The sequence below is a fragment of the Choloepus didactylus genome, chromosome 3 (assembly GCF_015220235.1).
Source record: "Choloepus didactylus isolate mChoDid1 chromosome 3, mChoDid1.pri, whole genome shotgun sequence".
Taxonomy (NCBI): Eukaryota; Metazoa; Chordata; class Mammalia; order Pilosa; family Megalonychidae; genus Choloepus; species Choloepus didactylus.
The window spans coordinates 175,681,296-175,698,352 of record NC_051309.1 but is presented as its reverse complement, the minus strand read 5'-3'; the positions used below and the strand labels follow the sequence as shown (position 1 = coordinate 175,698,352).

The following is a 17,057-nucleotide window of genomic DNA, read 5'->3' as shown; positions in this document are numbered from 1 at the left end:
ATCTATAATCTACTAATTTGAAAAGAAAGCAACTTAGATTCAATAGCATACTCACTCTCTCCTCCCATATCTATTCCACCTTTTTATATTGTTTTTATCCCACTTTATATTTTGTACACCTGTTATTAGGAAATGTGCCTTTTTCTTATTCAATTGTACTCTGATTATAATACAAATTAAACAGTAGGGTTGCATACTGAGGAAAGGGTACCACTGGGTTTTGCATTTGCCCTTTTAGTTACCCTTATTGATGATCATTTCTTCACACTAATCCAAGCCACTTCCTTCTATCTTTTTCCTTTTAACCTGCAGAACTCCCTTTAGTAATTCTTGTAGCGTAGATCTCCTGTTGATGAACTTTCTCAATTTCTGTTTATCAGTGAATATTTTCAAATATCTCTCAGTTTTGAAGAATAGTTTTGCCAGATGAAGTTTGGGCTGACTGTTTTTCTCTTTCAGTACCTTAAATATATCATACCACTGCCTTCTCACCTACATTATATACTGATGAAAAATAGGAGCAATCTTATTGAGGATCCCTTGTATGTGATGCATCACTTTTCTCTTGCTGCTTTCAGAATTCTCTCTTTATCTTTGGCATTAGACATTCTGATTAATATATGTCTCAGAGTAGGTCTATTAGGCTTTATTCTTCTTGGAGTATTTTGAAATTCCTGGACATGTATATTTGTGCCTTTCATAAGAGTTGGGAAACTTTTGGCCTTTATTTCCTCAGTTATCTTTCTTCCTCCATTTCCCTTCTCTCTCCTTCTAGTACATTCATGACATGTATGTTTGTGTGCTTAATGTTATCACTCAAATCTCTGAGACACTGCTGAATTTTTTCTATTATTTTCTCTATCTGTTATTCTGACCATATGATTTTGATTGTCCTGTCTTCTAGTTTGCTGATTCCTTATTCTGCGTGTTCAAATCTTCTGTTACATGCCTCTAGTATATTTTTAATCTCTGCTATTATTGTGACCTTCTCCCCAATATCTCTCTTATGTTTCTTGTTTTACTTTCAATTTCTTTTTTATGCTCACACATTGTCTTCTTAATATCCTTTGTCTCTTTTTGCAAAGATCTTTCTTCACATCTTTGAATTGATTTAGGAGATTTGTTTAAATTTCTTTGAATAGTTTTTCCTACTTCTGAATACCCTCAGAAGTTTTAATTTGTTCCCTTGACTGAGCCATAACATTTTGTGTCTTATTACGGCTTCCATATTTTGTTGATATTTAGGCATCTGATTATTTTGACACATTAACTCTGAAGGTCAGTTTCTCCCTCTTGTCTGGGATTTTATTGTTTATTGGCTTTGTGTTAAGGCTCTTTTTTGAACTTGATCTAACTTGTTCATGACCTTTAGATTAGCCCATGTTTAACTGTTCAGATTTTCTTTTCTCTTCATCATCTGATTCTTGTTCTTGCCCTGTATATATAGTGCAATTTTTAAGATTGCATTTTTTGTGTAATTGTTTCACCTACAGGAATGAGCTTCCTTTCCTGTGGTGCTTCTCTGGGAATCTTGGTCTGTTTGTTTTTTGCAGACTTTTCTTCCCAGCTCCTATGGTTTGTTTAAATTCTGTCCGTCACTCAGTGCCCCATTTTCCTTATACTTTCCCATTTTGGGACCCAACTTATCTTATAGCAGTTCAGTTTACCTCCTCCCCCATTTATTTTTCTGTGAGGCTTTTCCACCTCTAGATTTTCCCCCTTTAAGTATCCTGTCCTAGGGAGCCAGTTGGGGTCAATCAAAAAGATAGGTCATTTTAGAAAAATCTATTTTGCCTTTAGGTATTCCAGCTGACTGAAACTGAATTGAGTGAGGGCACAAAAGAATTTGCCAGCGTTTCTATCACTGTCTCGCCACCACCAACCCCAGAGTCCCTTTGTATGCAGTACTCCTCAGCACCTTTTTTTCTGTCTTGGTTCTCTATGGACTTAGTCCTTGTACCTGGATATGCATGGATTTCTAACTCACCGCTATGAGTCACTCTACAGTTTCTATCCACAGTCGGAGGGATCCTGTCCATGCTGCCTCTGTGCAACTTCCAAGCTGAGCATGCCCTATGAGGGGAAGGAGCATGGGAACTGTGCCAGTCTGAAGGTATTATGTCCCCCAGAAAAAAGCCATATTCTTTGATGCAATCTTGTGGGGCAGACAGAATAGTGGGGATTAAGTTGGAATGTTTGAATTAGGTTGTTTGCAAAGAGATGTGCCCCACCCAGCTGTGGGTGGTGACTTTGGTGGGATACTCCCATGGAGGTGTGACCCCACCCATTCAGGGTGGGCCTTGATCAGTGGAGCCATATAAAACATGCTGACTCAAAGAGACAGAAAAGAGTGCAGCTGTGAGTGACGTTTTGAAGAGGAGCAAGCTTGCTAGAGAGGAGCGTCCTGGGAGAAAGCCATTTTGAAACCAGAACTTTGGAGCAGACGCCAGCCACATGCCTTCCCAGCTAACAGAGGTTTTCCGGACGCCATTTGCCATCCTCCGGTGAAGGTACCTGATTACTGATGTGTTACCTTGGACACTTTATGGCCTTAAGACTGTAGCTGTATAGCCAAATAAACCCCCTTTTTATAAAAGCCAATCCATCTCTGGTGTTTTGCATTCTGCAGCATTAGCAAACTAGAACAGGAACCAACACAGTGTCCTGGATGGAATTTTCCTACCTGGTATTTTTGTTTTTTTGATTCAGTATTTGAGTCCTTCTCCAGTCTCTACCAACCTCCAGGTTTCTAAGAAAGTGGAATTTGTTCTTTTATTTGTTAAATCTCTGGGGAGGCTTTTTCAACGGATGATTTACTTAATGACATCCTCCTAATTCCAGTTGTTTTTTTTTTTTTTTTTGTATCACTTTGGGCAGTACTGCAATAAGTACACTTCCATTAATTAACTTGCTAAGCATCTGTTGTCTACCAGCCACTGGGTTAGGCTCTAGGGGTCACAGGATGACTGGGAAATGAGTGCTGCCCTCTGGTACTCAGTCTGCAGTGGGTGCATAAGCAGCCCACAGGGCAGCCCTTTTTTTGTTTGTTTGTTTAATTTCAAACTCATGGTAATAAATGCTTAAGAATATCTGATAAAAGCATCCACCATTCTAAAATTTTCCAAATTCTGTATAAAAGGAGTCAGTCTATACCTTACAATGCTTATTTTTAATATGCTAACTAATACCACAAAGGACATTTCCTTTAATATCAAAACAAGACAGGGCCATCATCCATTTCAACTATTAATCAAAATCATTTGGAGGTTAAAATTACAAATAGTATGAAATAAATATTTGCAGATGATATGATTATTTACCTCTGAAATTCAAGAAACTCAATTTTAAAAGTACTTAACTAAAAGCAAATTAAGGCCCTTAGATGCTTATCTATCTGTGAATATATATATGTATATCTATAATATAACATATATATATCTTACATATTCCATTATAATGAAAAAATTTTCAAGAAAAACAAAATACCAGGAAACATCCAGATCCTAATTTAAGCAAACCAAAATATTTTATTGAAGGACTTAGAAAATAACTTAAATAATTGGAACAACACACTATATTCCTTGATGGGAAGACTTCATGTATTTAAATAATGGCATACCTTGTTAAATTATACATCTAAGGCAATTTCAGTAAGAATTCCAAAGGGATCTCTTTTCTTCCTTTTCTGTTTTTTTTTTCTTTCTCCTGCCCTTCCTCCCTCCTCCTCCTCCTTTCTGTCTTTTTTTGTGCATCCCCTCCACTGCTAGAAGAGTAAATGTGGAATTGATAAAATGAACTACGTTGATTGCATTTATTTTAAATGAAATTAACACTTATTTTAAAGCTGTATTAACCACAAATTATTTTATCAATCCATGGGTAGATGGAATTGACATCAGAAAGGGATGCAATCTGTATTTGTGAAAAATCAACATTTATGTGAGCATTTACGTATATTTAATATATATAATAAAGATAAGCATATTTAAAATATAGGATAGAATTTATATAATATTTTATAAAATTACAATATTATATATATATAATAAAGAAAGGATATCAAATTATATGCTCTTTTTATTCTTGATGGTGCTTAAAAAACCATCACTGCTACCAGAAGAAAACTATGTACAAAGTACACAATAATAAAAGGAAATAACTAATTGGAAATTAAATTGTAAACTAGATATAATATAGTTTTAAATAAAATTGCATTTAAACCAAAATAATTTATATATTAAGAGTACAATATTTAGGGAAATATTCATATAATTATGTTTAGAGGGGTGAATATTTCTTTAGCTAAACAAGGAATCCACTTGTGGTAAATAGATATTTGATCCATGGCATTGGATAAAAGTATTCTGGGTTGTAATTATTCAAAATAATTGTTAACTTTTGCCTAGGGAGGGTTGGGAACATGCCATAAATTTTATCCTTTAATCCATTTAGACCTAAGAAGGGTTTCAAATTTTACAATTGGGGAAACTATGAAGCATTGTATATTTTATCCTTTATAGCACAGCAAGTGTTATAGATGTATTTTAATTGTCAGTTTGTTATTGTTGTTGTTTTCACCTCTGGGGGTATTGTTTTAGTTTGCTAATGCTGTGGAATGTAAAACACCAGAGATGGATTGGCTTTTATAAAAGGGGGGTTTATTTAGCGATACAGTTACAGTCTTAAGGCCATAAAGTGTCCAAGATAACACATCAGTAATTGGGTACCTTCACTGGAGGATGGCCAATGGCGTCCGGAAAACCTCTATTAGCTGGCAAGGCACGTGGCTGGCATCTGCTCCGAAGTTCTGGTTTCAAAATGGCTTTCTCCCAGGACGCTCCTCTCTAGCAAGCTTGCTCCTCTTCAAAACGTCACTCACAGCTGCACTCTGTTCTGTCTCTTTGAGTCAGCATGTTTTATATGGCTCCACTGATCAAGGCCCACCCTGAATGGGTGGGGTCACACCTCCATGGGAGTATCCCACCAAAGTCACCACCCACAGCTGAGTGGGGCACATTCCAAGCAAATCTAACCAGCACCAAAATGTCTGTCCCACAAAACCACAAAGATAATGGCATTTGGGGGACACAATACATTTAAACCGGCGCAGGTATTATGATATTTTCACTATGCAGTCCCCGCTTCAATGCTCAAGTGAATAGTTTGAGACCTCTTGACTCAAAATATATTCAAAATATGTTTATATTAAAACAAATTAAATAAACTCTCTCCTGACAAAAATAAATAGCATTCCTCATGAACCAGACATTAAATTTATTTTTTCACCAATTCTTATCTTCTTTTATAGGTTTAGAGAAACCGTATCTTCTGTATTACCATCTTGAATGCTTTTTTAAATATTTTCTTTTTGGGTTTCAGAGAGCATTTCTGAAAATTATTGCTTTTGAGACTATGAAATTGGGGATTATGAAGGCCACTAACTTTAGGGATTAGTAGAATAGATCTAAGTTAATTATACTGGGACAAACTACTGTCTCTTTCAAAATAGCTTGAAAAGTTGTGATTTGCTACATTAGGATAAGTAGGAGACCTAATTAAAAGTAACACAGAAGTTCATGACAAAAAGTATGTTGCTATTAAATTTATATTTTGCTTCCAACATTTGTTTTATTCTTTCCACTTTCACGAAGGCTGTAATATTGTGATCAGAGAGTTTTGCAATATTGACAAGACACAGTGTGAAAGTCATGAATATGAAACAACTGCTTTGGGACAAAGTTAAAGAGAAATTGATGGCCTTAATAATGTCAGAGACAAAAGGGATTGGACAAGCTCAGTGGCATCTAAAATATTTATTAAACCCAGTCTGTAATTTTTCATAGGAAAGTTGCTTTAATGACAAAGGCAGTCATAATAGAAACAGAGCAATCCAGATGCTGCTGTGAGTCAGCACTGTTTCAGAAACATTTATATTCCTACCCTCAAGCTTTCTTAGAACCTTTCCTAATAGTTGCAGCTGTGTGAATAATTTGTGGTAGAGCAGTGATAGAATTCTTCAAAAGAAAACATGATAATGGCATCAAGAAGAAGAAAAAATACCCAGAGCTCAGTTGCTTACTTACCAGTGACCTGACATTCACATTAAATTTATTTTTGTTTTCAGCTAGAATGAAATCACTCTTTTGTGTCAGTGATCTCTGCCTTCTGACTAACATCAGGCATCCAAAGTATCAACATTCTGGCAATAGTGAAACAACCTCTAAAGGAAGATCACGCTATGTAAGATAAGGGATAGAAACATAGCAAGTTTCAGCATTACAGAGATTGATTTCCCCCTTCCCTAATAGTAAAGGAAATGAAGTTTTTATGGGGCCTTTGAATACTAAAGCCATATACCTTTATGTTGATTTATGCCATTTGTCTATTATTATTAAATATGTATTGCTACTGAGTTGAAAAAGGTTAACAACTGATTCCATATAGACCCCAAAGTTCCAAAAGAAAGATCTAAGGAAATGTAAATATACAAATCATATTGCATTTTCTTAGCTTATCTAACTTTTTAATTTCTAATTTTAGTACATTTATGTATCAGAACCCCACCTTCACCTCTAAATTTCTGTGACTTGTTTAAAAAGTATTAGCCTTATGTATGTATTCTTTGAGCAACTGGTCCTCAATACATGGCATCTTATTATTTACACTTTATGATCTAAGAACTTCTAGATATATTAATTACATTTTATTGTTTTTGTTCAAGTTATTAATCTAGTGATGTGATTTTTCCTTAATTGAACAATAGAAGTAGTTGTTTCCTGAGAAGTTAGGTGTATTTTAGATGAATTATTAATATCTCTACAAAAAAAAAACTATCAATTTTTTGAACTTTACATCTTAACACACACTTTTTCAAGGACCTTAAATACATTCCATAATTATTGCTAAAAGTCTAATTCAGAATCAAAATTTGGATTCCAAGTAGTAAAAGTCCAGTAGATGCAATTGTGGAGACATTTATTTTATGAACAGGAACAGATGAGAAAATTTAAGATAGGAATGTATTTTTTGTAGTGCGCATTTGGCTAATTTCAAAACCTGAATTCAGCACTGACTACACTTGTTAATATAGAAAAGAAAGCATGTGAGAGGCAAGAAAGAAAGTCACCTAGCACAATGTGCTGCACTCGGAAACTACTCAGTAAATATTTGTTCATTATTATCCTGAAATTCAAAATAAATGAATTAAATTTTTACACTTTGCTTAAATTTCATTCTTGAATAAAATTCATTTCTTTGTATCTTCTTATATCACCTTCCATTTTTAGTGACAGAAAACTATTTGATTATAATTTATGGAATGTGTTTGAATAATATGTAATCTCAACTATCTTACATGTTTTTTTATATATAAATGAATTTATAAATATTTATATATAAATGCACTAGATAAAATGAAATAAATTTTAAAAATGAATGAGTAAACAATAAATAAATATATAATAAAATAAACATAAATAAAGCCTATCAATTTAAACTGTTTTGATCAAAGTCAATTACTGATTATTTTTTTAAATTCAGTTTTATTGAGATATATTCACATACCATACTATCATCCATGGTGTACAATCAGCTGTTCACAGTACCATCATATAGTTGTGCATTCATCACCCCAGTCTCTTTTTGAGCATTTTCCTTATAGCAGAAAGATTCAGAAAAAGAATAAAAAATAAAAATAAAAAAGAACACCCAAATCATCCCCCCCATCCCACCCTATTTTTCATTTAGTTTTTGTCCCCATTTATCTAATCATCCATCCATACACTGGATAAAGGGAGTGCCATCCACAAAGTTTTCACAGTCACACTGTCACCCCTTGTAATACACATTGTCATACAGTCGTCTTCAAGAGTCAAGGCTACTGGGTTGGAATTTGGTAGTTTCGGGGATTTGCTTCTAACTATTCCAATACAATAAAACCTAAAAAGTGTTATCTGTATAGTGCATATGAATATCCACCAGAGTGCCTCTCAACTCCATTTGAAATCTCTCAGCCACTGAAGCTTTATTTCATTTCATTTCACATCCCCCTTTTGGTCAAGAAGTTGTTCTCAATCCCATGATGGCAGGTCCAGATTCATCGCCGGGAGTGATATCCTGCATTGCCAAGGAGATTTACACCCCTGGGAGTCAGGTCCCATGTAGGGGGGAGGTCAATGAGTTCACCTGCCAAGGTGGCTTAGCTAGAGAGAGAGGGCCACATCTGAGCAGCAAAGAGGCACTCAGGGGAGACTCTTAGGCACAATTATAAGCAGGTTTAGTCTCTCCTTTGCAGTAACAAGCTTCATAGGGGCAAGCCCCAAGACAGAGGGCTCAGCATGTCAAGCCACCAATTACTGAATTATTTTAGTAAACATTGAATATTATTAGGAAATAATATTCAGTGTATAGAAACTTGCCTTTTAATATCTCCTTTTGATTGAATATTAGGAGCCCTATTTAAGGATTTTCATGATATTCCATGTAAATTGGATTCTAAATCTGATTTGAAAATCTTTTGGTAGTCTTCATCAGTTTCTAATTTCATGCATTTCCAATACAAAGGAAAAACAACTTCACATAGTATACTCCTTAACTAAAAATGACTGTAACAAATGGCTTGAAATGTTCTCTGGAGGATTATTGACTTTTTAATTCAAGCTGCCATTATTCCTCATTTATATTTCATAATATGTATCCTTGAAAAAATAACCTACTTTTAAATGTGTAGCTTGTCACTGAGGTTAAATAGCAGTTAAGCCAATCACTTATCCTTCAGTTCTCTGTGGGTTAAGAGATACTTTTCAGACTATAACTTAAAGCCAATGGATAAAATGAGAATCATATCATAAAAAGATACTATTATTTTTCCAAAAATATGCTGAGTATAAAAGTTCAATAAGACTAAAAATTATTGTTCATTGCTTTTCTTTTAGTCCATTCCTAAGTAAATCCATAAAGTTGAGGTAGCTAGACATTCAGGGGAAAACTGTAGACTATATTTGAAAAGTTGTCCTTTGTAGAGTATTGGTGACAGTGTAGGTAACCCATATAATATCTCTATTTTCTAATAAGAATGATGTAGAATCTGTTGTTCTCATTGGGTTGACTTACGTGCTTCTTTCAAAGTAATTTTCAAATGTATTAAGGTGTCTCAACTTTTTGCTGTTCCCAAGAATGTCAGAAGAAGCATTTGATTATGAATCCTGTGACAAGATACACTTTCATTTATTTAATATTAATGTAAAGTTGCTATCCATTCTCACTCCATATATGAGTCTTTTTAATAAGCTCATTTCCGAACTTCCCAGTTGTTAACAGATTAGGAATTTTGCCTGAGCATTTGAAAAAGTATTTTTACTCCAGATCCTGTGGTTAATATGGGTTTGCCATAAGCAAGTTAACCTACCTCTAAGTGTGAGTTATTTTGTTTTAACCTCCAATAAAATAAAACATTAGAAAACTACTTGGAGATACGAATATCAGAAGAGTCTAAGCGTGTGCTTTTGGTCACTAGGAAAGCAAACCATTTTTGAAAATTTATTTGATATTTCAAATAAAACATTTAAGTCATCATCAATGGGGAAAAATCAGAACAGTGTTTGATACCCTATCTTTGTTGTGTGTATTTGTTTGTGCTTCTTGTCTTTGTTTTAAATTACGTTTAAAAGTGAGAGAAAGATTGTAGCAGAATACTCCTGGAACTCAGACCTGTGAAAGTCTATTATTTTTCCACTCTTGAGAATATTAAAGGCAATACACAAGATATAATTACATCTGTGAACTCAAAGGATTACTGGGCATTTCTGAAGAAACTGCACTCTGCTCCCTCCCTTTCTTTTTTCTTTTTCTGTGTTGTAGTTGTAGTGGCAAGTTTAAGATCTTTAAAGTATAGCCAAGAAAGAGAACTGAGTCTTCTAGTTGCTTTGTATATCTAAAGTCCTGATCTGGTAACTCTAACTAGTCTTGGTTTGCATTGCTTTTATTGCGATAATCAAATTTGTATATTCAATGACCCCTCCAGTCATTAGAAAGAAGAGTGGTGAAATTAGGTTTGGGGCTGGATTTGAGGCTTCCAAGGAGAGACTTAAGTTAGTTGCTCACCTTGCATCATTGATTGGTATACTGATGGGTGAAAAAAAGATGTTCAGTAGTTCAAAGTATATACATATTAACCAAATGGCAAGATGTCCAGGAGAACAAAACTTTTCTGCTTATTGACTTTTGCTAAGTTATGTCCTGCAGACATTTATTGGATTGAGAACTAGAGTCCTTTTCCTTATTTATCAAGTCATATCCTTACTAAGGCAAATGCAGGGTGCATATGCTCTCATGGATGTTATAAATAGCAAATGCTAAAATGTGAGTGTGAAAAAGGGTAGGTGTGATACTCCCGAAACACACATCCTGTGAACCACTTCTCCACAGTCTTTGGTGCTTAGGTCTTTCAGTGATATACAGGACATACAATGATTAAGTTAGGCAAAACTCCTCCTTTCAAGGAACGTATTATTTATGCTTAATTTATTCAGTAGGCTTCACAAGCTACAAAGTTATTTCACTTTTATTATTCCATTTTATTTTCAGAACCTTGCAATATATAATATTTATTTTACATATAAGTAAATGAAGCTATAAAAGATTTAAAAGTACGCTCAAGGTCTCATAATTAATTAAGAGTAGAGTGAGGATTCTAACCCACCTTTTGTCTCAGTCTAAACTTCATTGAATATCCCCAAATACAGGAGTATTTCATTATTAGAGAAGTTTCAAAATCTGTGAACAATAATTCACTTGAGAGACTTTCATAAAAGCAAATATACATGTTAAATATTATGTGTTAAATGGATCACCCTCTACAATTTAGAAAATCCATATATCTAGAATGGCATGTTTTCACTGTGAATATATTTAGTATTTTTATTAGAGCCAGTATATTAATTTTCTTAAAAAGTATAGAAAGCTTTGGGATATTGGGATTAAAATATGGAAACACTTTGCCCTAATGTACTCAGATTTTCCTACAACTCTCAAATATCTAAGTTGCATGATCATTTGTAATTGTTTAAAAAAAAGTCAATCATTGCTTATTACTTGGACTGTTTCCCACAAAATGGGGTTCACTAGAGTTGCATTTATAGAACTGAAGGCATACCTAGCACTAGTTGGTATTCGATATACATGTGTTTATTGAATGAATGCAGGACTTCTCTCACAGCATTGTTGATCTTAAATTACAATTGTCTCTCAGTACAATTGTATGTGATGTGTACCAAACTACCTATGTTACAACTCAAGCATTCAAGAAGTAGCACTTATTGAAATAGTATGAGAAAAATTGCATTATGCCTATGTTATGAATGCCTCTCCCACAATGAAATTCACTTATGCCACCTGCCATACTCCTAAAATAACTTCTATATTTAGTTCAAACATTTTCTTTTGATACTGTGAATCACTGCTTTTTGGTGTAACCATCATGCCTTTTTCTCCCCTACTACAGGAGATAAAAGGTTATAGTACAATTATTTTCCATTATTGAGCAATGCATTATTTGAGAGCATGTTACATGTTTTCTCCATCTATGTTGGCCTGCCATTTTATGGTTTGTAACATCTATGGGGCAATCAATCTATGACTATTTAATAAAATATATAACAGTTAACATTTAGGCAAATGATAAAATAGTTTTGGCTTGTTCTATTTTCATATTCACACATTCAAGGTATTTTCTAATTTCCCTTGTGATTTCTTCATTGATCCATTGGTTGCTCAAGAGCATATTACACTTAAGAGTGTAATTTCCAGAAACTTATGAATTTTCCAGATTTCATTCTGTTATTGATTTCTAATTTCAAGTCATTGTGGTTGAAGACGATAATCGCATGTATCATTGCAATTATGTTGGATTTATTGAAACTTTTTCTGTGGCTTAACATATATTCTATCCTGGAAAATATTCCATGTACACTTGAGAAGACTGTGTATTCTGCTCTTATTGGATTGTGTGTTCTATATATTTTTGATAGATTTCTTTGTTTTATAATATTGTTCCATTATTTGATTTCCTTTTTTATTTTTCATACTTGTCTATCCATTATCAAAAGTGGAGTGTTAAAGTCACCAACCACTATTGTTTTTCCCTTCATTTCTGTCTGGTTTTGCTTCCTATATTTTGCAGCCCTTTTTTTTAGTTGCATACATGTTTATGATCTCTTTATTATTATATAAATTCCGTTAACATTGTTTGTCTTAGAGTCTATTCATCTGTTAGTAATATAGCCAATTGTGGCCTCTTTGGTTACTATTCACATGAAACATCTTTTTCTCTTAATTCACTTTCAACTTATTTGTGTCTTTGGATGTAAGACGAGTCTCATGTAAACAGCATATAGTTGGGTCAAGCTTCTTTATCCACTCTGCCAATCTCTTCCTCATATGTAATTTAATCCATTTATATATAATGTAATTACTAAGGAAGGATTTACTTCTCCCATTTTGGTATTTTCTTTTTGTCATATATTTTTCATTATACAATTCCTTCATTACTGACTTCTTTGTGTTGGATAAACATTACCTAGTATGCTATTGTTATTCCCTTTGCATTTCTTTTTATATATATAATTTTTTTAGTGGTTGTCATGGAAATTACAACTAACATCTCAATTTATAATAATCTAGTTTGGATGAATACCAATTTAATTTCAAACAAAATCCTTGCTTCTATATAGCTCCTCCCCCTTCAGGTTGTTATTGTTATAAATTACATCTTCACACATTGTGTGCCCAGAACCATAGATTTACAGTTATTATTGTATGTAGTTGTCTTTTTTAATAATACAGGAAAAAAGAGTGACCAGCAACCAAAAATATTAATACTGGATTTTACAATTACATTATGTGTTTATCTTTACCAGTGTTCTTTATCTCTTCATATGGGTTCCTGTTACTGCCTAGTGTCCTTCCATTTCAGCCTGAAGGACTCTGTGTAGCAGTTTTGTAGGGACAGTCTAAAAGCAACAGACTCTCTCAGTTTCTGTTTATCTAAGAATTTTTTAATGTCTCCTTCATTTTTGAAGGATAGTTTTTCCAGATCTAGAATTCTTGATTGACAGTCTTTCCTTTCAGCACTTTGAACATGTCAGCCCTTTGTTTTATGGCTGCCATGTTTTCTGGTGAGAAATTAGTTGTTAATCTTATTGATGATCCCTTTTATGTGATGAGAGACTTATTTCTTGTTTCTTTCAGGATTCTCTTTTTTCTTTGTATTTTGACCATTTGATTATAATGTGTTTCAGTGTGGATCTCTTGGAGTTTATTATATTTGGACCTTCTTTAGATTCTTGGATGTGTATATACATGCGTTTCATCAAATTTGTGAAAATTTCAGCCATTATTCTATCCCTTTCTCTCTTTACTTTCCTTCTGGGACTACCATAATGCATATGTTATTACACTGGGCTGTAGTCCACAGTTTTCTTAGCTCTGTTGATTTTTCTTCATTTATTTTCCTTTCTGTTCCTCAGACTGTGTAATCTCAATTCACATCTTCAGGTTCACTGATTCTTTCTTCTGCTTGCTCAAATCTCCTGTTGAACTTCTCCAGAGAATTTTTCATATAGTTTATTGTCCTTTTATTCTCCATAATTTCTATTTTATTCTTTTTTATAAGTTCTACCTAGTTATTTAAAATCTCTATTTTGTGATACATCTTCTCATGGTTTTCTTTAGATATTTGTATATATTTTCTTGTAGTTCCTTGGGCATACTGAAATAATGACTTAAAGTCTTTTTATTTCAGTCAAATATCTTGGCTTCCTTACACTTTTTATTAATTTCATTTTTTTCCCCTGTGTATTGGCCATCATTATTTCTTTTCATGTCTTGTAAATTTTTGGTGAAAACTGGATATTTTCAATATTATAGTTTGCAACTCTGGAAACCAGATTCTCCCCCAAACCAGATATGCTGTTACTGCTTAATGTATTTGTTGTATGCTTGCTTGTTAAAAACTTTTTCTGAACTAATTTTGTAAAGTCTGTATTTTTTTGCTGTGTGTAGCCACTGAAATCTCTGCTGCATTTGTGTGGTGGTCTGTTAGTGATTTAATAGAGATTTCCATAAATGCCTGGGACAAAAAAACATAGATATGTAGTAAAAATGAAAACAAACAAACAAACAAACAAAAAACACCTCCAAGTCTTTGCAGACGGGCAGTCTGTGTGCATTGGGTAGTGCCTTTGACTCTCAACCAGGCATAACTCTGCCTTAGCCTTCATTCCCTGCTTACATGGAACATGGAGATCAGCCAGAGTGAAAGCTTAAGATCTTCTCAAGTTTTCTCTGAGCATGCTTCCATCCCTGGCCTTGCATTTCACCTTCTCTATTACCAGCAGTATGTGGAAGCTTTTCAAAACCTTTATTCCCCAAGGCATTTCATTCCCTAGCCTTTTCTCTCAACATTATTTCCATAATCCATATTGTTCACCAACTTAATCCCTTGCATTGAGTGGCAGCAATTATATATTTGCTTTAAATGTATTTGATAATGACCTCTGGCTATCAGCCTCAGTTCTGAAAGAATTCCTAGTTAGGTGAAACAAAGCCAAGCACTTTGAGCCTGTCCTTCAGGGAACCACCAGGCAAGCCACAGCAAACAACCACAATTCTTTGAGAATAAGTCCTGTTCTGCTCCCTCTGGAACAAGGAAATGTACTGGGAATGTGTGCTGATGTCTTCAAGATGCCACTGAAATTTGGAGTGGGAGATGGGCCCAGGATAAGGTAAAGCGCTACAAAGCTCTCTTGCAAAGGGTCAGCTGTGTTTTTCTTGATTAAGATTTCATGGTTCCTGTAAACTTTGGATTATTTTCCAGAGTTCCAGTAAAGTTGATTCTGACATATTTTTTGCAGTTTATTCATTGCTTGGTTTTATGGAGGGACATATTATACCACTTTCACTGATGTCACACTTTGTCTTTTGTGACCCTGATACTTTTTCATATTACAAGGTAGTTATTTCTTAGCATAACCCTCAGTTTGGGTTTGTATGTTTTCCTCTTATGATTTCTTATGAATTTTTTAGTATTAAACAAAAGTGATATTACATTCTTAGTGCACCTTAAGCGGAGGCAAATGGTGTGGGTTTGTTCAAATACCCGATGATGTTTACTTTCATCATTGGTTAAGATGGTGTTTACTATGATTTTTCACTATAAATTTTGCTATAAATTTACTAGCCTCCCCTTTGTAATTAATAAACAATTTGTAGAGAGATAGTTTGCGTGTTAATAAACATCCTGTTCCTCATCAAACTTTCACCCACTTATTTGAGCATTCATTGATTCTTTTCTGACTCCATAATTCTTCATATATTTATTACTTACCGTAGTAAAGCAAGGAAAATCTTTATTTATATATTCATTTATTTATTTATATCTATGAAATTGCTCAGTTTTATTTTATTTAATTACTTGTACTTCTTTATCATTTTCACTTATTTTAATTTTCAAATTGTCCCATATATGGTCAATGGGAGTCCCTTTGAAATGACTTCTGTGTCCTGTTGACATACATCTACCATTCCTTGTGACTAACTTAAATTCTGGAATAGCAAGCTCCTCCAGGCTCATCTTGTATATTCACTGACACAGTCCTAGAATAAGTCTTATCTCCAGGGAAACCTGGTACATTTTAGAGGATAATGGAATTTGGAAACTAAGGTCTCTCTCTTTCTCTTAAAATGTTTATTCACAGTTTTCTCATAGTTCAAGGTTTATTTGCTTTTGGAATATCAAATGGTGAATATTTGTCACTAATTCATTTTCTTTCCCATTTCTTTAGTTCCTCCAGTCATCCGGGTCTATCCAGAGAGTCAAGCTAGGGAACCTGGAGTAACTGCTAGCCTTAGGTGCCATGCAGAGGGTATACCAAACCCGCAGCTTGGCTGGCTGAAGAATGGAATCGATATTACCCCAAAGCTGTCCAAACAACTCACTCTTCAAGGTGCCTTTTAATTGCATTTGTCTCAAGTGATTATCTCAAGGGATCCTATAGAAATTTCATAATAAAATTTACAACATATTTTATATTATTTGGGAAGAATAGAAAATAAGTCTTGGTTGCAACACAATGTCATGAATATGAAAAATATATGTTTTACCTAATATATTGTATTTGAAATAGAGTCCTTTAGAACTGTTAATGTTTTAAATAATAGTCTTGTCATGATGATTAATTGTATCATTATTTCATTATTTTGGTGGTAAGTAAAATACTAAATTATGTAACTTTTAAATACTGTGTAGTATAGCAGACATACTGAAAAGAATAATTGGATATATTCATAGAAATACATTTCTGAAGTGTCTCTTTTAATGTTTAAATAAAACATTAAAATATATGTTACAGAGGATGTCAATAATATAGAACTTTTAAAAATGAGTATTTTGCAGCATACTTGCAAATGAAGAGAGGAATAAATTGCAAAATTACTAAAGGATTTTCAAGTTTACATTATATTTTAAAGTTATGAATTATTATATTTTAACCTAAACATATTCTAAATATTCTAATATTTTAATGGGTAATCACTAATTTATTATTTTACAGATTAGGAAACTCCCAAATATGTTGAAAACGTCAAAGAAAAATGGACAATTTTTTAATGGATAAATAACATAAATTATGCAAAAGCAGTTGCATATAGTATGTTGATGATGCAGGTGACTAAAGAATGCCCAAACCTTATTTCCATTGTCAAGAGTAGCACAAAACATGTCATCTTTTCTGAAGTATCTTTTGCACACACATTATATTCCTTATTCTGTGCCTATAAATTCCTTCAATTCATACTGCTAGAAATGAAAATATTTTCTTTTTTAATTATTTCTATAAGCATAGTTTTCTGTCATTATCCCAGTTTATTATTGAATAAGTGTAATTGTTATACATTTGTACATAAATCTTTTCAGAACTTTCATATATATCTATTTCTTTTTGCAAGTCAAAAGAGACACATTTGTAAAAGTACTCTTGGATTTTAAAACCTAAAAAATCACA

General features: G+C 33.5%; 1 protein-coding gene across 2 annotated transcripts in view; it reads left to right on the top strand.

Moving 5' to 3' along the window:
* The window catches only part of FSTL5 (follistatin like 5), an 838,269-nt gene that overhangs the window by 628,139 nt on the left and 193,073 nt on the right, over positions 1-17,057 (top strand). For both annotated transcript variants that reach the window (XM_037830939.1, XM_037830938.1), the window contains exon 9: positions 15,840-16,001. In XM_037830939.1, the coding sequence (XP_037686867.1) occupies positions 15,840-16,001 (162 nt within the window). The remainder of the gene's footprint in view (positions 1-15,839; positions 16,002-17,057) is intronic.